This window comes from Pocillopora verrucosa, chromosome 1, assembly GCF_036669915.1.
Source record: "Pocillopora verrucosa isolate sample1 chromosome 1, ASM3666991v2, whole genome shotgun sequence".
NCBI classification, from domain to species: Eukaryota; Metazoa; Cnidaria; class Anthozoa; order Scleractinia; family Pocilloporidae; genus Pocillopora; species Pocillopora verrucosa.
In genome coordinates, this window is record NC_089312.1 from 28,551,571 (window position 1) to 28,573,999 (window position 22,429).

General features: G+C 38.3%; 3 protein-coding genes and 1 pseudogene across 3 annotated transcripts in view; 2 read left to right on the forward strand and 2 right to left on the reverse strand.

Annotated features, from left to right (window-relative positions):
• The first annotated feature begins 7,034 nt into the window (after positions 1-7,034).
• LOC136279074 (uncharacterized) lies at positions 7,035-10,025 on the forward strand. The gene has a single exon (XM_066162473.1). It carries the CDS (start codon positions 7,035-7,037, stop codon positions 10,023-10,025), a length of 2,991 nt encoding a protein of 996 aa, XP_066018570.1.
• Positions 10,026-10,177: 152 nt separating this feature from the next.
• On the reverse strand, positions 10,178-11,882 carry LOC131789225 (uncharacterized). The gene has a single exon (XM_059106307.2). The coding sequence runs from the start codon at positions 11,323-11,325 to the stop codon at positions 10,372-10,374; it is 954 nt and encodes a 317-aa protein (XP_058962290.2). The 5' UTR covers positions 11,326-11,882; the 3' UTR covers positions 10,178-10,371.
• A 2,444-nt stretch (positions 11,883-14,326) lies between these two features.
• Positions 14,327-22,429, forward strand: part of LOC131771742 (fibulin-1-like) — a 55,947-nt gene continuing 47,844 nt past the window's right edge. The window contains exon 1 of the mRNA XM_066162480.1: positions 14,327-14,341. The gene's annotated coding sequence lies outside the window, so the exon portion shown is untranslated. The remainder of the gene's footprint in view (positions 14,342-22,429) is intronic.
• Positions 18,765-22,321, reverse strand: LOC131771751 (GFP-like fluorescent chromoprotein amFP486; annotated as a pseudogene).

Genomic DNA, 22,429 nt, shown 5'->3' on the forward strand with positions numbered 1-22,429 from the left:
TGTTATTTGACAGCTCAAAGCGCAAAAGCTAGTCGTTACGAAACCCCACTAAGCAGCCCTCATGGGTCCTCTCTATTAAATCCTTACTGCTGGTACTATTGTAGAGAGATGAAACTTGTTGCCCATGAATGGGGAAGATCAGCATGCATTCAAAACATTCGATGCGATGAGTCATTAAACAGTCTTAGAGGACGTTTACATAAGTAAAAGTGATGTTTGCATAAGTAAAGCTTCAATGTCTACTTAAATTTCTTTTTTCGCTAAAGGATGATTGAAAGATGCACACCCTCGCATGCTGAGCCGCTTTACGCGTCAGTCGACGTTTCTCGTTTTTCCTTTTCAATTGAATAGCGCAAACATGGACGGCCTTTGATGGTAGTCATATCGATTAAGATTGCACACTTTTAAATACTACGAAAAAAGGATGAAATGCGCAGCATTTAACAGTCTCAGCAGCGTTGCTTCAATTGAAAATCAAAATGTAGCTTTTAAAAGCAATAGACTCATGCTGAGAGGAATTAGGATGGGGCAAAAAAACTAGATAAATGTGAATTCTGTAAAATTCCTTTAATATCAATCCTCCTTAACACTCCAGTCAGTTCAGCCTGGTTGGCGACGGAATGAACTACAGCAGACTATTTCAACGCAAAATCCAGTTTTGAAAATCATGCAGTCTATCCTCAACATGCCTCTTTCAAAGCAGGTTAGTGAATTTTTGAAGCTAATTAAAGAGAGTCGAATGTTTCTCGGTAACAAAGAATAAGGCAAAATCGTCCGAACGCAAATTGGTATGCCACGCCCAAAACATGCTCCTTAAACGTTATGACCTTACACTAGCTAAAATCAAGTAAAGCTATGATTGCCGCAAGCTAGCTGCAATCTTAGTAATTGCACAAAGAAGCTTGAAAAACTTAGACTTCCACAAGATTCAAATCTGTGCCTCTCAGATACTAGTTAGGCGCTGCTAGTAAGCTACTAACCAACTAGGAATCTTTTTAATAGTTTTTCTTTCCCGTGAAGAAATCTGAGCCCCCCCCCGCCTGTCACTGGCGGTTAATTTGCAGTCAATTTTGTATAGCTCCACCTTTATGTCCTGTTTCCCCCGTCCTGATTATATGTAAAAACTTGCCCCCTTGTAGAAGAACCCTCCTCACTAATGACACCACGCAAACAAAAATTCTACCAGACAAAAATCAATGATAGACTGTATTTGATCGCTTTTGACAGAAAAATACCGTTGTAGTGTGTCGCCCTACTAGCTAATTAACCTGTCTTCATGTGTCAGTTATGGCTCATTTAATTCATTGTGCATGTCCTCAAGCTTCAAACTCACCTTTCAGTTTAATTCAGTGCAGTTTTTATTTCTAATTCAATGAAATATTGAAGCTCATGGAAATATTTTGAAAGATGGTCAAAGAGAAGGACAATTATATATAGAGCCAAATGGTGTGATAGTTAATTTCATAGGGCGTAAGCTATATCTTAATTTACAGATAGTGAGCAAGTTATCCACTGGAAAATTAATATGCCAGCTTAGGTTTATGAATTATTAGTGTCGGTAGAGAATAGTCCTTTCTTTGAACTTTTTTTTTTGGCACAGTGTAGATCAGCAATTACTTGTATTAATAATAATTACTTTTCCATCGCCCTCAATATCTTTTACTGGCAAATGCAGGGAAGGAAACATTTTTAGCTGTAAAGTATATTATTATAGATAACCTTTAGTATCTTAGTAAAGCATCTTTTTCCATATTTGATCTTATTTTCTATTTCTTTTTTTTTTTTTGGTCGTACTTCTTATTATAATTATCTATGTTTGATGTTGATTCATTGATTTATCATCTATATGATGTAGATCATAAGCTAATTTTACAATAGGATCATGGTCCTTGAATTCACCGTCACGCAAATATCTCTTAAACTATAATTCTTGGTAAAAGTATACGTTTTTCCTTCAAAGTTTTGTTCTTCTCAAAGTTACTGGGTTTTCCGTAAAATTTTTGTTCTTTGTAAAAGTACTGGTTTTAGGTTAGACATAATTACTTCTTTCAGTTATAAGAACACTTTTCTTTGTTCTTGGAAAAGGAACAGGGTTTTTTTATTAAACTCACTTTTCATGGTTTTCAAAAGTTTGTTTTCTTTGATTAACTTTTTTAACAAGTGCACAAAGTTCAGTTGCGTTCATTACTATATACCATATAAAGATTTTGATTTTAAATATGTTTTTGACAGGCGCATTTCAGTGTATCATTAAAACGCTCAATGATGAATGAGAATGGTTTGTATAAGCATTATAAAATGGATTTCAGAATAAAGTTCCGTTGCGCTTGACATAAGAATTTTGTACGAAAATATTTGAGTGAAAAAAATGCCGCGCACATTAAAAATGCAGCTGAGAGCTTGTGGGATGCAAAAAGTAAACTAATGCGCCGGCACGCCCTTTTTCCGTCCATCATAAGCCACACGTCATTTGTCTCTCTACATAATTGTTCTACTCTGTGACCTTCTTTTAAAATATTTCCTTGAGCTGCAATATTTCATTGCATCAGAAACAAACACTGGACTGAATTTAGCTTCAAGGTGAGTGTGAAATTTGAGGACATAAAGAATGAATTAAACGAGCCATAACTGACGCCTAAAGACAGGTTAATTAGCTAGTATAGTGATACACTACGACGATATTTTTCTGTCTGTGGTTTGTGAGGCATGCATCTATTTCAGTACCTCTTCAAACTGGCGAAAGAAAGCGATCAAGTTCAGTATATCATTTCTTTTTGCCGAGCGTTATTTTTTCTGCATGGTTTCATTGATGAGATGCCTTAGGCCTAGTTCAAACGTCGATCTTTACATGTACCGAACCTAATTGCAATTTGGGTCGACTCGAATAATTAAGAGCGGCAGTTGATTTAAACGTCTATACAAATCTGCCGATCCTAATTGATTCAAACGTCGATCTTTACATGTACTTAATAGAAACGTTAAGTTCGGTACATGTAAAGATCGACGTTTGAACTAGGCCTTAGTATAAAGTGGGTGCTATACAAAATTGACTGGAAATTAACTGCACTGACGGGGGGAAAGGGGGCTCATAAAATGGGTCAAAAGAATATTACGTGAATCAACCAAAATACTTCAGCTCCTCTCCTTAGTCGATAGCTAATGAACAGTACCAAAGATTAAGTTCTGTGCCCTCAACAATTGCGAATCCTCCTTGAGAACAGGCTGCAACACCCAGGAAAATTGAGGCTCACCTCCGAGGATTATTGTTTTACTTGATTTCATCCGCAGGTCAAATTAACTTCATTTCATTAAATATGAAGCTCAGATTTCTCCACGGGAAAGAAAAACTCTCAAAAGTTCTCATTGCTCCTAAGGTGTGGATTCCTAGTTGGTTAGTAGCAGCGCCCAACTAGTATCTGAGCGGAATAGGTTTGAATCCTGTCGACGTCCAATATTTTCAAGCTTCTTTTCTGCATTGGTAAAAATTACAGCTCATCTGCGAGGATTATTGCTTTACTTGATTTTAGTGTGAGGTCATAACGTTTGAAGAGCATGTTTTGGGTGTGGCATAGCAATGTGGCGTTCGGATGATTCTACCTTATTCTTTGTCACCACGGTAAGTTCCACTCTCTTTGCTTAGTTTCAAGAATTCACTAGCCTGCTTTGAAAGAGACATGTTGAGGATAAACCGCTTGATTTTCAAAACTGGATTACGAGTTGAAATAGTCTGTTGTGGTTCACTCCGTCGTTGACCAAGCTGAACTGATTGGAGTGTTTGGGTGGATTGATGTTAAAATCGAACAAACAAATGCTCATTAATAATGACGATACCACGTGAACCCTCGTGTGATATCCCACGTAAACCATGGTGTGATATTGAACAATTTGTCCATGCTTAGTGCGCGTGTATTTGTAGCCTAAACTTTAAGTAAAATTTAAAAGAAGTCTTAAATCTTGTAACAAAAAAGTAATATTCGATTCCTTTTTGATAGATTTGAGATTGTTTATAGCTTATGCAATTTGTTGGTTAGTAATCCGTTTCGTCGAACAGAGGTGCACCTATGGATAATTGTAACAAAATTTCATTTCCTCTTTTAATTGAAAAACCAGTTGGATAACTTCATCTGCAGCCCGTTTAACCACAGTCGGCCTAAGCTCCAATTGTGAGATGATCATCTTGGGAAGTAAGCTTCGTGGTGAGATTCTAGATGGAAATATTTATGATCGCTCTTAGGAATAAAAAAATAGCTCAAATTTGCAACTTAAATACCTCACCTTACTTCCGCCGTGCATCACGTGGTACATTTGGCATAATCTGTTCTGCCACATGCAGGAATGTGACTCCAAATTGCAGTTACATGGTCACTTTGGAGCTTGGATTTTTCGCCTCTCGGATCGGGCGTTCGGAAATGCAGTGTGCAGCCTCGGGCTTCCCTTATGCAGTAAACCTAGAAATGGATGACTTACTAAAATGGGTTCTTTTCAACGTAAAAAGCGATCAGATTGATTACCACACCGTCTCTTAGCGTCAATAATAGCATTAAACTATGGGTGCTAAGGAACGGTGTGGTCCCCGGCGAGGCACAGTTTGCAAAGAAAGCAGGGTTTTTTTGTATTTTTTTGTTTTTGACCTTGACTTTTGCAAAGCGTTGACTAATTTAATAGTGTATTATCCATCTGTAAAAGCTTAGGGTTTGGCTCCCAATTGGCTTGTTAGCTTAGTTGGTAGAGCGCTGCACCGGTATTACCGATGTCATAGGTTCACAGGCTTGAATTTTTTTTCAGACCTTATTTTCACTACTGCTTAAGAAGTGTTCATAACTGCGAAAATCGCTTCCGTATTCATGTCTTTATCTACAGTTCACATATATGGTTTTCATATATTTACGGTCTTTATTTTTATTTAAAGAAGAATGAAATTTGGTTAACACACTGTCACTTACTTAGAATCAATAAATTGTTTTAGAACGACGGATGCCAGGTGATGGTGTGGTCCCCGGCGAGGCATAGTTTGCAAAGAAGGCAGGGTCTCTCCAAAATGATGGTGTTTCTGCAATCTGGAGTCACAGTCCTGCACGTGACAAAACTGATCATGTCAAATTATCACATTGTAACTTGTTCTACCATTGACTTTGCGGACAATTGTTTTCATTTCAGTACCACAAGTACTAGAGTTGCCTAAATCGTTTCCACTGCTAAAGAGAAGCTTATTTCGTGGACGTAGCAGAAATATTCGTAGCCGTAAGTGGACCTCTTTCTTCGTTAGGGAACTTACTTAATGTGAATTTTCACCCAAGAGCCATTCTAAAGATGGTGTTTCGAGCGTTTATAAAATCAAACCATCTGATTATGTAATCATTTGTGTCCGTGTGCTGCCATCTATCGTCCCTGTGTCTTTTTTTTTGGTTTTGTTTTTGTTTTTTTTGTGTGTGTTTCTGACCTTGACTTTAGCAAAGAATTGACTAATTCAATAGTGCTTTTGTAACCCGCTTAGTGAACCTGCCCCCTGCAAAGGAGGCAGGATTACCAAGATGGTTTTCAAAGGTCTTGTGTCGTGGTGAATGTGTATGCGGGCCGTTAGAAACATCTAAACTGGAAATTTTTTAAGCAAATTGCGGGTTATTGTCGGTATTACGAGGAGGATTGAGTTTGTAATGAATTGAAATGAAACTACGGTATATGTGCTTGGATTCTGCGTTTGATATGTGGCTGCACGGTCATTCTGAGCGTAGCTTTTCGCCTCTCAGATCGGGTGTTCGGAAATGGAATGTGCAGCCTTGGGCTCGGTCAGTGTAACATGCAAACCGGGAGTAAAATGCAGACTCGGTTCTTTAGTTGAAATTAATGAATATTTAATTTTTCCAGTGAATAAAAACACGTCACAGCAAAACTAAATTTCCTAAGCATCCCAGCCAACAAGAAGCACAACATAAGTTAAGTCGACCATGACAGCCGCAGATTTACCTCGGCATAATACTGGAGAGAAAGAATGAGCGGAATAAATAAAGGCAAACACCTTGGCCCAGTTGTATAAAGGGCGGATAACAATATCCAACGGATAAATCGCTATCCAGCGGATAAGTAATAGCAAAACGCATAGCGTTATCCATCGGATACAGATTTATCCGGTGGATAGCGTTATCCGATCTTCAAACAACCAAGTAGGGGATATTGTTCGGAGGTTTTTAAGTAGACCCTTCGTGGTCTCACACCCACAAATTTGCATTAAAATTGAAAAATTTGGCCGCCTAACTTCGCAGCGCAAAATAAATTAAAATAATAATAATTATTGTAATTGTCCAAGTTTATGAAGTTATCAATTTTCCGATGTGTGATGAAAGTCTATCGCTGTTACTTTCAAGGCCGAACAAAGTATACATGAGCTACTTGTATGTTAATGCTACCTAATGCTGCCCAGCAGAACTGTTTATTCCTTAACAAGGGAAATGTATTTAGCTGGCTGTGAACTGCATATTAAAACACTTACGTTTCTCGTTCTTACCTTGAAACAATATGTCAACGTCAAGATTTGTCTATTTGTAACGTATTTTTGTCGTTTCATTCCGCCTTAGTGATAATGAAGCCATCAAGAGTTCTGCCTGCAGGAATGGAAAGCCGCCAATTCATATGGCTTACTAAGTCAGTTTTTAAAAGCAAGGAATGAGCATCAATCGCAATGACGATTATTGCCAGCTTCTCATGACTTACGCGGCCTCAATCCAGCTCATTCTTGAAGTGTTTACCGGGGAAGCAGCTTGTTTTAGACCCGAATCTGCATTTTACCCCTGATCTACAGTCGTCAGTGTGCATTTTACCCTCAGTCTGCATTTCATCCCCGGTCTGCAGTCTGCAGTCGCTATACTTTGAGAAGAACAAAACCTTTAAAAGAAAAACGTATGCCTTTACCAAAATATATTCTTGGTTTTCACGTGACGTCACGGCATATGCAAATTAGGCTTCCGCCATATTGGTGTCGCAAAAGCTTATTAGCATATGTCAAAATGCAGTGTTTTGGTGCATGATTCTTTAAAAGTATGTCGCGTGATTTGGACGAAATTTCTGAAAACATCAAAAAGGAAGAAAAAAAGGAAGATATTTGCAATATACCTTTAAGCGACTATGTTAAAAGACTAGAGCCACATGTTAAACAAAGGTATTTAGAAAAAATATCACTCGTGGGGATCGATCCCGCTACATTGATCGACGCAAAGTTAGATCCACAATGTTTACCACCCATAGAAGCTACAGATCTCCTGTGCTATTTGGTTATCGATACGAGTTATTACACAAAGAAACAGTTCAAAGCTTTCAAAAGCTTGGAGGCCTACAATCAGATGGTTTCGGGTTTTATTTCCAGTGTTGAAGGCAAAGTCATAGGTGAAAAATTCGTGGTGATCGGAAAGGTGAGACATTCTCAACGAATGAATGAGCGACCATTTGCAGTTTGGATTATTACTAATAAGGAGGGAACCGTGTTATCAGCCCACTGCCTTGGTTGTAAAGCTGGACTAGCTGAGACTTGTTCACATATTGCAAGTATTTTATTTCATATCGAAGCTTCAACGAGAACTAATGAAACGCTGGCATGTACTCAAGTAAAGTGCACGTGGTTGTTACCGACATATGTGAGTGAGGTTCCTTATGCAAGGGTCAAAGATATCAACTTCAAGTCGGCGAAAAAGTTGAAAGATAACTTAGATGCCTGTATTGAGGGACTATCAGCAAACTCTCCACCTTCCTTATCAGCACCTTGCACTACAAAGAAAGCTAAGGTCTCGACAGAACGGGTTACATCTGGAGGAACTGAGCTTAAACATTTGCTTGCCAAAATAAATGAGTGCAAGTTCAAACCTGTTGCCTTAAGCTTGATTGAACCCTATTCTGAACAGTTTATCATGAAAAGTAGAAGTATCCCAACCATTTCTGACCTTTTTGATCCATGTAATTTTGACTTGTCATATCCAGAACTCCTAGAAAAGTGTGAAAATATTGATCTGACTATTTCAGAATCACAGGTAGAATTAATTGAGCAAGACACCAGGGAACAGGCTAAAGGAAATGCATTTTTCAGGCACAGAGCTGGGCGCATTGGTGCATCTCTGAGTTGGGCAGTAGCTCATACTAACCCTGCTATACCATCACAATCCTTAATCAAGTCCATCTCATATCCTGATCTGTTCAAAGTTACTACTAAAGCAATCAGTCATGGCCGCAAGAATGAGAGTGCTGCAGTGAATGCTTATGCCAAGACTATGCTAGAGACTCACAGAGATCTGAAAGTTGAACAATGTGGCATGATAGTGGATAAACAGCACCCCTGGATAAATGCTACTCCAGATTTTTTGGTATCATGTTCATGCTGTGGGAATGGTTGTGGAGAAGTCAAATGCCCTTACAACATTGAAAACTGTGACCTTGAAAGTTATGTGGAAAAGAAGAATTCATGTCTTGAAAAGGTCAATGGAAAGGTACAGCTCAAGAGAAATCACCAGTACTTTTTTCAAGTACAGCAACAGTTGTTTATCACAGACTCTCAGTATTGTGACTTTGTTGTGTGCTCTTTTGACAATAACAATCAAACAAGGTTTTTCTTGGAGAGAATTTACAAGGACATTTCACACTGGGAATCAGTTCTTCCAAAACTCACCAAAGTGTGGAGATCTTGTATCCTACCTGAAATCTTAGGAAGATGGTACACTAGGAAGCATAAAATTGCTGCACCTGTACCAGCAGGTGATATAAGGCCTGTTTGCTACTGCAGAAAACCCAAACCAGAAGAAAGCACAGTGCCTTGTCAAAACCCCAAGTGCCCATTCATTGAGTTTCACCTCTCATGTTTAGGGATATTTGATCCCTTACCCAAAGTATGGTACTGGCCAAGTTGCCAGTTACTTCCAGAATGTAAGAAAGCCAAGAGAGTTACTAAGATCAAGCCTGATTGTCAAAAGAACCCTGATTTCGATGAAGCAATGAAATTACAGTCCATTTGTGTTTGCAAAGCTAAACCTGTTGTAGGGGAAAAGCTGCTGAAATGTCATAGTCAATGTCAGAGTGGGAAATTTTTCCATCTGAAATGTCTAAACTACAAGAGGATGCCCAATAACAGCAAGCTATATTGGGTTTGCAAAAATTGCAAAGTGAAGAAAAAACCTGCAGACAAGTCTTCATTAACTATCCCTACCACATGTTCTTCTTATACCACCAGTACTACATGTACTGTCAATAATCCATCAGCTTCAGTTGTGTCAGGAACTGAATATGAAAGTGACGAGGATATAGAAATACCCTGTGTGACTGAAAGCAGAACAGCTTCTGAATCTTTTGAAGATCTACATGAAAATGAGTCAAATAAATACTGTACTGGAGATGAATATGAAAGTGATGAGGACTTAGAAATAATCTGTGTGACTAAAGGTGTAGCTAACAGAATTGCATCTTTTGGAGATCTAGATGAGCATGACTATGACATAATCTCATCTCCTGATGGCTGGTTGGATTGCAAAATAATACAGGCAGCACAAATATGTATCAAGAAAGTGAATCCTCTCATTGAGGGTTTTCAAAGACCAACTCTTGGAAGAGTAAGGAACTTTGACATAATGACCAGTGACTTTGTTCAAATCTTACACACGGGTAATTCACATTGGGTGTGCATTAGTTCTATTGGTTGCACATCAGGATGTGTTAATTTGTACGACAGTCTGTACAATGACATTATTGATGATGAAGTTGAGCAGCAAGTTAAAGATCTGCTACCAGATAACTTTGTTGGCATTGAAGTCGTACCAGTGCAGCAACAAATGAATGGCAGTGACTGTGGCGTTTTTGCTGTAGCATTTGCAACATGCCTTGTGTTTGAACTCAACCCTTCAGATTTTATGTTTGACATCCCAAGAATGAGACCACATTTACTTGAATGTTTGAGAGCTGGTGAAATCAAAGTTTTTTCCACATTTTTGAATACATTTTACACTAAAAATGTTGTTTTGTTGTTTCATGCTAATCTCAAGAGTAGCAGTCATTAAAAAAAAATCCAAGAAGAATAATGAACTCAAGCTATTTTAGGCTGCTGTGCTCAATAAACAGTCCTTACTGCCCCCTGCAAACATAATTCATATTTTAATTCATATAATTTCTGTAAATATATGAAATATCACAGCACAAATGAAATGTTGTCATTGTTGTCGATCCTTCTTGTAATGGAAGTATATTTTTTTAAATTATTGATCTTACACAGTGCTCATTCCCAGTCACTTGCTCTCTTTTCATGGGGTTATAATATTTCTTAAATTATACACAGACTCTCCACCCCATCATATCATTTCATTAGCTACAATATATGACTATAATAGTACTGTATGAAGTATGGAGCTAATCAAATGGTACAATGGGTGGACACAGGTTTACAAGAGCTGAACATTCTTTAATAATTCTGTCAATAATTGGTACTTCATCCTGTCCATTGTCATTGTTCAAGAAATCAGTGGGAAGAGTGCTTTGTAGAATAGTATACTTGCGACGCAGCAAACCAATCACCCTCTCAACATGTATCCGTACACTTGCTAGAGCTCTTGTTTTTTCCAAATCAATAGGATCCAGCTGTTCCCTCCCTTTCGTGTAGGCTGGTATCATGAGTCTTGCCTGTTTGAGAGCAACACTTTCTGTGATTGTGAAACCCCGGTCTGCCATAACCATGTCACCTGGCAAAAGTTTTTCAAGAATGCCACAGTTTTCTGTCAAGAACTTATCAGAGGTACGTCCTCCCCATGCCTCTGACACAAAGGAAATAGCTCCTTGGGGAGAAATACCAATCAGTACTTTGATAGTATTGTGATGCTTGTAGGATGAAAATGTCTGAGCTTGAGCTAACAAGTTTGTAGGCTTATCAATAAAAATCTCAAAACAGTCAATAACAACAGTGACTTTGGTTCCAAAGGCTTGTTGGAAGCAAAGAGGCATTGTCTTCCATAGCTGGTGTCTTTCAGGCCAGTAAATAAGTGGGGACAAATGCTGATCCATCACTGGTAACCATGATGCAAATATTCTTGATATTGTTGTCACAGATACTTGAAAACGATAGGCTAAGTCTTGATAAGGCATATTCAGTCTCAGTTTCATCAACACGATAATCATTTCCTGGAAAAGGCTAAGTTTTTGGGTTCTTCGTTTGATGTGGGGTGACACAAAGTCAAGGACAGTCATTAAGATATCCATTGAAGGCAGTCCAGAATAAAAGCGAACTTTTTCATCAGAATCAAAAAAATCTCGATCAATTGGCTCATATGATTCTTTGAAAAGGTATTCAAACTCTTCAGTTTGAGTCATAGCTTCAGATACATCAACTTGGGTTTGAGTTGAACTGTCAACGAGAGTTGAGCAAGTGTGGTCTTGAAATGCGCAATCGTGATCAAAAATATCCTCAGAAGAATCAATTTCCTTGGAAGATCCTTCTTTAGGATCACTGAAATCCACATCACGGACGGGAAGGCCACTGACATCGATTTTCTTTCGTTTCTCAGCTGCCTCGCGTTCTTGACGCTCGAGTGATCTTTTGCGGCGTTCCTTCGCTCGTTTAGCTCTTGCCTCTGTTGATACTTTGTCTTCCCGAGATTCAAAGTAGGAACCCAGTCGACGTTGTACTTATCCCAGGGTTTTGCAGATTGCCCTGACACGAAATGTCGTCCACAGACTCTTTCATTACTGAGGACATCCTTCGAAGTGATGTCGTCGCGGCTAATGGCGGCGATCCATCTTTCTCTTCGTTCTCTGCTTAGCTCTTCTGCTTTTTCTCCTTGGTTAGTGACTACTACTGGAATCCTATAAAACCCTATACCTTTCGTCTTTCCACTATTATGAAAACAATCAACCATAATACAATGAACCATGATGAAAAATATTCTAAAACTTTGATAACACGCGAACAGTGTTTGAATTATACGACACCAATATGGCGGCGTAGCAACCGTTGTCAAGGTATAGGTCACGTGGGTGAAAACCAAGAATTGTTTCAAAAGTGGAGAAATCTGAGCTTCATCTATAAACAGATACATGCCCCACAAACCCCAGACAGGAAAATACCGTCGTAGTGTGTCGCTAATTATAATATAATACTAATTAACCTGTCTTCATGTGTCTGTTCCTGATGCGGTGAAATATTGCAGCGCAAGGAAATATTTTAAAAGAACGTCAAAGAGTAGTACAATTACATATATAGAGCCAAATGGTGCGAGGCGCACTGTGTTAATTTGATATAGCGTAAGCTGTATCTTAAGAGTAGAAATCAAAAAATTGATGGATAGTGAGCAAGTAATGTACCGGAAAATTAAAACCAACTTAGATCTTTGAAATATTAGTGTCAGTAGAACATAATCGTTTCTTCCCTTTTTACTTATTCAGGCCATTCTGGGTCTTTCCTAATTTACCTGTATTTCAGGTCATACATAAGCTGTTTCTGAAAATAATTTCCAACACTCTTATCATCTTATTCTAGAGGAATACAGAAGTCCTTTTATTGGCTTACCAAAGGAGGACCATTTCATTTTACTTTGACATACTGTCGTCAGCGTTCAAATATGGAAACAGATGCTTCATCGAATACCCCGCCGACAAGCTTTTACCGGCTGGAATGTCAGAGTGATTTACATCAACTGAAATCCTCGAAAACGACAACTGATTTACATCTCTGTTTTCGATTCGAGGTGGTAAAGTTCAGAATACATCATAAATCCCATACTTTCCGCAGTCGGTTCTTACCACCATAATGCAAGTTTAAAGCGAATGGAAAGAGTTAGATACCCGTGAATATCCAAAATGCAAAAGAGAAAATACTGAGGAAGTCAACTAGAAGCTCCTACTTCCTTTTTTTTTTTTTTTTTTTTTTTTTACAATCAGATCGTTTACGCAAAGAAAGCAACGGTTGGGAACTTAAAACAAATGTAAACAAGGTCGCTAAAACGAGTTAAGACTACTCAGAATGTCACTCAAATACCACTTTACCTTTGCATATTTATTGGAATACCCTGGATTAAGGGTTATAGGCAAATTCGAAATGTATACTGCAACTGGTTAGAGAAAAATATGCTACATGAGTATATATCGAAGTGATTTCTGGCCGAGCACCCCGCTAATACGGACACGAAATTGTGATATGAAGGGAAAGCAGTGCCACAAGCAGAAGCGCTGGCTCTATCTTTTCCACTGCATGAGAGCACCTAAGGGTTGTGGACATATAGTATCGGCACCAATATTCCTTTCCTTTTTTCGGGCTGGGGCGAAGCAATCCCTCTCCTTCATCAGGGCCGTTCAGCCACCACAGCACTGACCAAGTGGACTAAATGTTTCAGATGTAAAGAGGGTTTTTCAGCAGTATTCATCTTCTTTGGACTAACCTTACATTGTCTCCTGCTTGATACACTAACTTCAAAGCTAAAGTTAAAAGAAAACTCCTTAAATGTGATTTGATCCGAGCAAGTGCATTTGAATGGCCTTCACCGCAAAACCATTTCTATCTTAAAGGGACAGTCAAAGATTTCATGTCATTTGAAGAAATAGTTGATCGGTTATTCTCGTCTTATTTTTCTGTAATCCAATTTAAAATACATTGAATAATGTTTCTACTTAGATCAACCCAGAAAGTTGACTAGAATACTAAAATTAGTATTTGTTTTGACGTAATAGTTATCAGTTCTGTTATTCTCTTACACAGATTCTCAAACCTACGCATCCTAAAATTCTTCCTTAGCTAAAAGAAAAAGAGAAAGAGAACAATTTTGCGCTACTTGAAAAGAGAGTTGAAAAAACTGTTATGTTCTCCCCCTATTCATCTGTAATTAGATTCGATATAAGTTAAAGAGGATCTCTTCGCTGAAAAGAATGGTTGCCATTGATCTTTTGAAAGACTGTTTTGACGCAGTTATTATCAGCTCTGTTGTTCTATTACACAAACTATCAAAACTACATCGTAAAACTTGGTTCTGGCGTTATTGATTTTTTAATTTATTCAAGAATAGTAAAGGGGTTCCCCGACAGATTTCTGAGAAACCGAAAGAGCTTAAATGTGCTGAGGTTGTAATTTACATTTGGATATTGACGCTTGTGCGTTCGACTCCTTTTTGAGTATTTCTTAGAGATAATAATACCATATATTAGCAAACTAACAATGGATAAGACTCATCAAGGAAAAGATCTGGAATGGAAGCATGAAGTATTCTTCTTAACAGCCATAAGCGGATCAATCAAGTCGAATTGGAAGGCAGGAATTCTTATTCTGTTCATCGTGACTGCTTGTTTTGTTGCGGCATATGAACTGATATCACTGCGCAACAATCTCTCCAAAATAACGGTGAGTCTAGGAAACTATCATTTTTATCGCTGGGTAAAAGGATTGAATACAGCAATCACAGGAAAATGGGCTGATGTAACATAAATCTCAGAAAATATAGCTGTTGGCGTGAGAGTTGCTCAACATTCTTACAGAAGTTAACTAGAAATAACCTTTTTTATTGTTTTTTTAGAGGGCACGGTAACGAATCTTGCAATCTGATTGGTTCTTTACCCGGTTAGTATTTTCCTATCTCTGCCCACGGGCCACGGTAACGCTTTCGTGAGTCGCCGAGTACATCCCAACTTTCGTTGTCATTTTTCATAAATATACCTCGTTTTTCACCATACGGACCTCCCAGCCGGCAAATAACATATATATCCGATCTTTGTCTGAGTCTAAACTTGTTTGTTAAAGATACGAAAAGAACAGCGATGGATATCAGCAGTTTAGCTTTTTTTCGACTGTGAACTTGAGAACAAGAAAATGCTTTGATAAGCAATTTGCACGTACTGATGTAAAGCTGTTGTCTCTCGGTTTCACCTGCTGATCAATTAGTGTATGGTCTCCAGACAATTCGCTAAAATAATAAAAGAAGTTCAGCGGCCGTTTAGAATTTTTAAGTTCGGTATAAAAATTATCGATCAGTCTCGTCTCTCCTTAACAGACGCACGAACACCAGTTACAAGTTTTAACTGCCGTCAGGAGCCATTTTGTGATGGAAATGTCACTTGCAAAACAAATCCAGAAGATAAGACTCATTTCAATTGCGTTCGTAATTAAGGCTTCAAGGGAGATGGATTGTTGTGCAAGGATGTTGATGAATGCAAGACCCATACTTGTAGCAAGCACGCAATTTTCACCAATTTCATGGGCTCACACACTTGCAGCTGCTTAAAGGGGTTCCGTGGAAACGGATCGTTGTACGAAGATTGATGAGTGCCAAACGAGTACAAATAATTGGAGAATTGAATCTCTCTGCAACAATACCCTCAGCTCTTACAATTGCACATGTCTCGTAGGATTCGGAAGGGATGGGATTTCATGTCACCATGTGGATGAAAGTACTTCTGGAATCGTCAGCTATAGTGATAACCAAGTTTTTCAAAACTGGTTCTTTTCATTGTCCCTTTCTTGAAGGATTCGAGAAAAATGGAACATTAAGATGTAGATGAGTGTAACTCTTATATCCATAACTCCAGTGCTTTTGCTCAGTGCAAAAACACTGTTGGTTCCTTTAACTGTTCATGTAGAGCAGGCTTCCTAGGTGATGGACGCTTGTGCCACGATGTTGATGAGTGTGAGAATGGGACTCACAGGTGTGATGCGAATGCACAATGCATTAACACTTTGGGATCTCTCAAAAGCACCTGCAATTCTAGATTTTCTGGTGATGGTCAGGTTTGTCACGATGTTGACGAATTTCTGAACGGTTTTGGTGACTGTAGTTCCACAGAAACTTGCAGCAACAATGAAGGTTCATATACATGTTCGTGCAATGAAGGTTTGCATGGAAATGGCCGTATATGCAAGTGCAAATCTGGTTTCCATGGTAAAGGTTTCTCGTGCTTTGATCAAAATGAGTGTTCATAGGCAGGGTATCTATGTCATCAGAGAGCTTCTTGTGCTAATATTTTTGGATCATATAAGTGCCCTTGCAATAGAGGATATCTTGAAGATGGCACAAAATGAAAAGCTAAGCAAGCTATATTAAGAGTTTTCCTACCTGACACGTAACATTACCCCTCTTATTTTTCGGGTTTTTAGAAAAGTTAAATACCATATTTCCCAACTTTGTCTTCTTTTATCTTACAGCCTCTTTGGCGGAAAGGCCTGCGTTGCTTATTGAAATGTTTATCTGTGTTATCACTATCCAGTTTGTGTTTCGACAGATTGTAAGCCTGCATCTAAATATGGAAAAGTTGAATTTTTAATATTTTAAAAGAAAAATTGTAAATGGTAACACGACTGATACTGAAGGATCCTGTTTAAGTTTAAACGGTAGCGCTTTGCTAATAAAAGTAAAGCTTAAAAAGTGATTTAAGATCAATAAACAGCGGCTACCACAAAGGCGCCACATAGACATGACACATAATACATAATTAGTATAAACTGGTGGCAGAAAGAAATAGAAAGGGAAAAAACAGAAACGTCTAATGGGACATAAAACATAGTAAGAGAATGTCGTAAGATATCGCTATCAAGCATGTGGGTGTCTTTTATTTTTAATCAGCGTAAAGCATAAAGGAATTTATGACCACATTGGGCAAACAAATAATGATCACGAGTGTTCCAGAAAGGGAGACAGAGACTTAATACTTCTAATCATTTAGAAATTTACTAGAAGCTAAATGGAAACCATCGTCAAGCAGTGCTAAAAAATCTAATATTTCCTTAGTCAAAGTCTTCCATACTGTTTAATAACTTATCACATTTAAACTTTGAATGATTAAAAGATGTATTGATTGCATGCTTATCAGCAAAGATGGTGGGGCATGACGCTTCGCTGGTTTAAGTGGGCTTTCACAACTCCCCCTTTTACATGCACTTTTACATAGTTGGGTATTTTTTATTGTTATAAGTTTTTATTTTGTTTAGCAGGTATGCACTAAATATATTGATATGATAAGGGTTATGGGTACAATTTATAACGGTAATAGGACTGAGTGGAGTCCAATTCTGAGTGGAGTCCAAACTAGACATCGGCTATACGTTTTCATAAAAAAAATTTATAAAAAAGTAAAAAAAAATCAGTTAACTCGTCGAAATGCGAGACAACAGCGCGTGCTCATGATGCGTTCTGTCCACATACATAGGTATGACGTGTTAATTTTCCTTTAACTATCCTACTGCACCGTCCAATCACAAGCATAACGCACACGCTGTCCTATTAATACTAGAATTTTGTTGTAGTTTTGACTGGCGCGGGATTTACTTCTCATATAAAACCAGAACGCTCTCATGAAGTCATCTTCAACGTCGAGTTTCCTTTCTTATTTTTGTATTCAAAATAGGAGCCGTTAAGTGCCGCTATCATTGCGCTGTCTTAATGTTTAATGCTTTGCTAGAAGTAAACATTAAATACTGCGACCCCTTAATGGGCGGTGCACAAGCACAAGCACAAGTGATAACATGACCAGCTTGGATTAATCGCAGATCCACATATAGAGGGGTAAACGACACAAACGTCGACTGACCCATGGAACGAGATGAGGCAAAGTCGCAGCCAAAAGGTATTACTACAAAGAGGAAATTGTAGTTGACATTCAGAAAACACACCAAAAAGAGAACAATTCCAGGGAAAGAGAGACAATAAAACTTTACTTATTGTTCCCACGGAGTTTAGGCGGAACTATTCAAATCATGTCAGACAAGTAACTCTTTCTCTTTATAAGTCTTTAAAACTGTTTCATACTAGGGCTCAATAAATAATTTAATTGAAAGCTCATCTGCCTGCATATGGATTGGCTCGTCGTCTCCCTGGAGTGGCCTTTTACAATAAAGATTTTTAAAAGTGGGAGACTGCATCTGCCGACCCCTGGTTAGCCCCTCGGTGGTGGCGTGGGTTAGCGTAACAGCGAGCTGTTTGGCAGTTAGAGTCTGAGGTCAAGACGTGTCTTGATAAAAGTTATTTTAGGTGATTTTCGTGGTCGGCTGTGGAGCAAGGATGTGAACCAGCACTTACAAACAACCTTCCTACTCCTGAAATTCGACCCCCTCTTATTTCCCTCCGTAGGAATTTGGCCTAATCTGGGGTATTTCAATAAATATGCAAAGAAAAGAAAACTGCTATTTGAGTTGCAAGTCTTATTTCGTTTTTCGAGATCTTGTTTACATTTTTTTTACTTCCTAACCATTGCTTTCTTTGCATAAAAGACCTGAATGTAAAAAAAGGAAACAGAAGCCTTTAGTTAGCTTCCTCAGCGTCTTTTGAATTTTGGGTATTCACGGGTATCTGACTCTCTCCGTTCGCTTTACACTTGCATTATTGCATTATGGTGGTAAGAACTGAATGCGGAAAGTATGGGATTCGTGATGTATTCTGAACTTTAACACCTCAAATCGAAAGCAGAGATGTAAATCAGTTGCTGTTTTCAGAGATTTCAGTTAGTGATATTTTTATTTTCATTATTTCTCAAAAGTCATGTCACAGCTTACAGTGTCTAATTATGATGTCCAATTGACTAGCGCAATGCTCGGTAGCTAGGGGGAAGGACAATTGTTCGGAAAGGGTTGTAAGTAGCTACTAGCATTATCAAAAAATGAAGGTAGTCATGGAAAAACTGACGTTTTGAACGAATCGACAAAACGTTTGTATCCAGTTTTTTAAGTCTCAGCGAGTATTTATGACTGTACAAATTGAGAAGATGACACTACACAGTTGATCACCAATGGTTTTCATCTTTTTTTTCATTTTTCAGTTAGTTTCAGTTTTTCATCCCAGTTACACAAGATTAACATGAGCCTTAGGATATTTTTCCAGCAGGACCTTCTTGCCGTCTTTGTCATCAAGGTCGGTCCTCACTAAGCGATGTTCTACGACGTGGTTCGAAGGCACAGTGACCGGCTTCTTTGTTCTGTGCAAAAGGAAGAAATACTTGTTAAAATACAAAATATGCGTTTTACGTTCCCCATCAGCGTTGGTTTTTTTACTTGTTTTATGAACATCAATGCCTATGAACTTTGCTTTTTTTTCGGTACAGTGTAGTTTAGCAATTACTTGTGATTACTTCTCCATCGTCCTGAACATCTTTTATCGACAAATGCAAGGAAAGAAACATTTTGAACTTTAAAGGATATCATTATAGATAATCTTTAGTATCTTGTGAAGAGTCTTATTCTCTCCCAAACATTTTCTTGACACGGGAAATTAGTATTTAGCCGTTCTCTCCAGGCCCTTTCATCCCAGCGTTCTCTTCGGTTGCATCTATCCCGTCAAACTCAGAAGATGAGAACCGATAGCTCAAAAGAAATGATATTCAACTATTGGAGCTGTTACAGTACTTACTTTTAATAAGTGTGAAACTGGCAACTGTGATAACTGCCTCCTTTGAGTTGTAGGAACATAGTCACATCACCTCTCAACATGTTGTTGGAGACGGTCATTTTCTCAAAGGTCGGGTCCAAGCCAATAATCCTCTTTCCCATAATGGGTCCGTTGGCTGGAAAATTGACGCCATGAAACATGGATTTGTGTGTACATAAATTACCCTCAAGACTGTGAAAATTAAGGGAAATTTGAGATATTAATAACAAAAATGTAAAATTACCCTTATATCTGTGTCACATACCTAGAGTATAATGTGCCCTGGAGAATAATGCGTTAGCGCCTCATATTTTTTGAGATTTTGCCATTCCCGCTGCGATGTTTTCCAAATTAAACCCATTTTCCCACAGATGCCTTTTTTGAAATACAGTCGTCTGAATATGCTTTTTTTGTAGTTTTGTTCCCCTGTAGCTAGACAAGAAGCGTTCTCGTGAGCATCACGACTAAGTTACACTTTCAAAAACGGCGTGGCCTCCTCCGTACAAAAAAATGCTCTTGAAGATTTCTTTTAAGGAGTATTATCTCAATACCATACTAATCATCACTTTTATACCTAATATGCCCACTGGCTGTCGCAACTCCTCCATGACCTTTCATACGACATTCCATCAGGAAAGGCTTGCTTGAAGTAGTTGGGCATGCCCTCAGGATAATAAGTGAAGCACCTATTTCCATATTTGAACGCTGACGACAGTATGTTAAAGGAAAATGGAAGGGGTCCTCCTTTGGTAAGTGGACTTCTGTATTCCTCTAAAATAAGATGATAAGAGTGTTGGAAATTATTTTTAGAAACAGCTCATGTATGACCTGAAATACAGGAAAATTAGGAAAGACCAAGTATTAACTCAAACTTAAGTCAAAAACTGCATAACCTTTCATGTTAAGTTGTAAGAAATTAAAATATCGCAATTTAATTTAGCTGTAACTGAGCTTTTACAGGACAATTTGTAGTAGCCTTTACACTTCGCCTCACTCTGGAAGCAGATGAAGAAGTGAATGTAATAGACTGTTGGTAATTTGCAAACTTGGAAAAATAAGCCCATTGTTTATAACTGAAAATCTTATTACGGATCTTTGATCTTGTTCACTTTGCTTTCAAAAAAGGTCTTTATTCATTTTAGTAATTTTTCAAAATCATTGATACCGTGACACCAGGCCTTATTAGACGACAGCAATGTGATCTTATGCAACTATTTGTTTAACAATAACTTTTTAATCCATAGTAATGAAATAATTCATCATGGTCCGTCTTTTAAGAGACACTTACTCGTTACGCTTTCCTTTTCCTTCAACTTCGATCTCAAAGTAATGTCCACTGACATTGCCCCTCATTTCAAATTCCATCCTCATGTCTTTTAGAACGACCTGAATAAGTAAAAGGAACGAAACGATAATTTTCTAATGACATTAATATTTCAAAGACCTAAGTTGGTTTTAATTTCCAGTAGATTACTTGCTCACCATCTATCAATTTTTTGATTTCTGCTATTAAGATACAGCTTACACCATATCAAATAAACACAGTGCGCCTCACACCATTTGGCTATATATATCTAAATGTCCTACTCTTTGACCTTCTTTTAAAACATTTCCTTGCGCTACAATATTTCATCACATCAGAAACAAACACTGGACTAACTTTAGCTTCAAGGTGAGTTGGAAGCTTGAGGACATACAGAATTAATTAAATAAGCCATAACTGACACATGAAGACCGGTTAATTAGTATAGCGACACATCACGACGGCATTTTTCTGTCTGGGGTTTGTGGGGCATGCATCTGATGAAGCTCAGATTTCTCCACTTTTGAAACAATATTTCTTGGTAAAGGTATACATTTTTCCTTTGAAAATTTTTTTCTTCTCAAAGTATGGCGACTGCAGACTGCAGACCGGGGATAAAATGCAGACCGAAAACTGCAGACTAGAGGTTAAATGCAGACTCGGTTTTAAAACAAACCGCTTTCTCGGGCAGCGTTAGTCATGAGAGGCTGGCAATAATCGTCATTGCGATTGATGTTTCGAACTTCACTTCCTCAGTTGGTTTTGGCGTTGACATATTGTTTCAAGGTAAGAACGAGAAACGTAAGTGTTTGAATATACATCTCCCTCGTTAAGGAATAGGCAGTTTGCTGAGCAATATTTGGTAGCTTTAACATACATGTACCTCATATATACTTTGTTCGGCCTTGAAAGAAATAGCGATATACTTTCATCATCGGCAATTTCGATTACTTAGAAATTGAAACCATGTTCTCGTACCTTTATTTTGGGCTGCGAAGTTAGGCGTGCAAATTCTTTAAATTAAATGCAAATTTGTGGGTGTGAGACCATGAAGGGTGTAATTAAAAACCCCCAAACAATATCCCCTAGCCCCGGTTGTTTGAAGATCGGATAACGCTATCCACTGGATAAATCTCTATCCGATGGATAACGCTATGCGTTTTGCCATTACTTATCCGCTGGATAGCGATTTATCCGTTGGATATTGTTATCCGCCCTTTATACAACTGGGCCCAGGTGTTTGACTTTTTTTTTTCCGCTCATTCTTTCTCCTCAGTATTATCCCGAGGTAAATCTGCGGCTATCATGGTCAACTTAACCTATGTTGGGTTTCTTGTTGGCTGACGAGGGATGCTTAGGAAATTTAGTTTTGCTGTGACGTGTTTTTTTATTCACTGGAAAAATTGGAGGAGTCTGCCCTAAGTTGAAACAAATTAAGACCATGTACAAGTTTAATCATTTGGAGAGAAACCAGAAATGTTTACAAATTTCATCTTAAATAGTCGAGTCTGCATTTTACCCCTGATCTGCAGTTTTGAGTCTGCATTGTACCCCGGTCTGCAGTCTGCAGTCTACAGTCTGCATTTATACACTGAAAAGACTGCACATTCCATTTCCGAACACCCGATCCGAGAAGCGAAAAGCCACGCTCAGAGTGACTTTGCAGCCACATATCCAACGTAGAATCCAAGCACATATACTACAGTTTCATTTCAAGTCACTACAAACTCAATCCTCCCCGTAAAACCGACGCTAACCCGCAATTTGCTTGAAAAATTTT

Coding starts and splice junctions, on each gene's coding strand:
- LOC136279074 (XM_066162473.1), top strand. CDS start 7,035: ATGTCGCGTGATTTGGACGAAATTTCTGAAAACATCAAAAAGGAAGAA.
- LOC131789225 (XM_059106307.2), bottom strand. CDS start 11,325: ATGACTCAAACTGAAGAGTTTGAATACCTTTTCAAAGAATCATATGAG.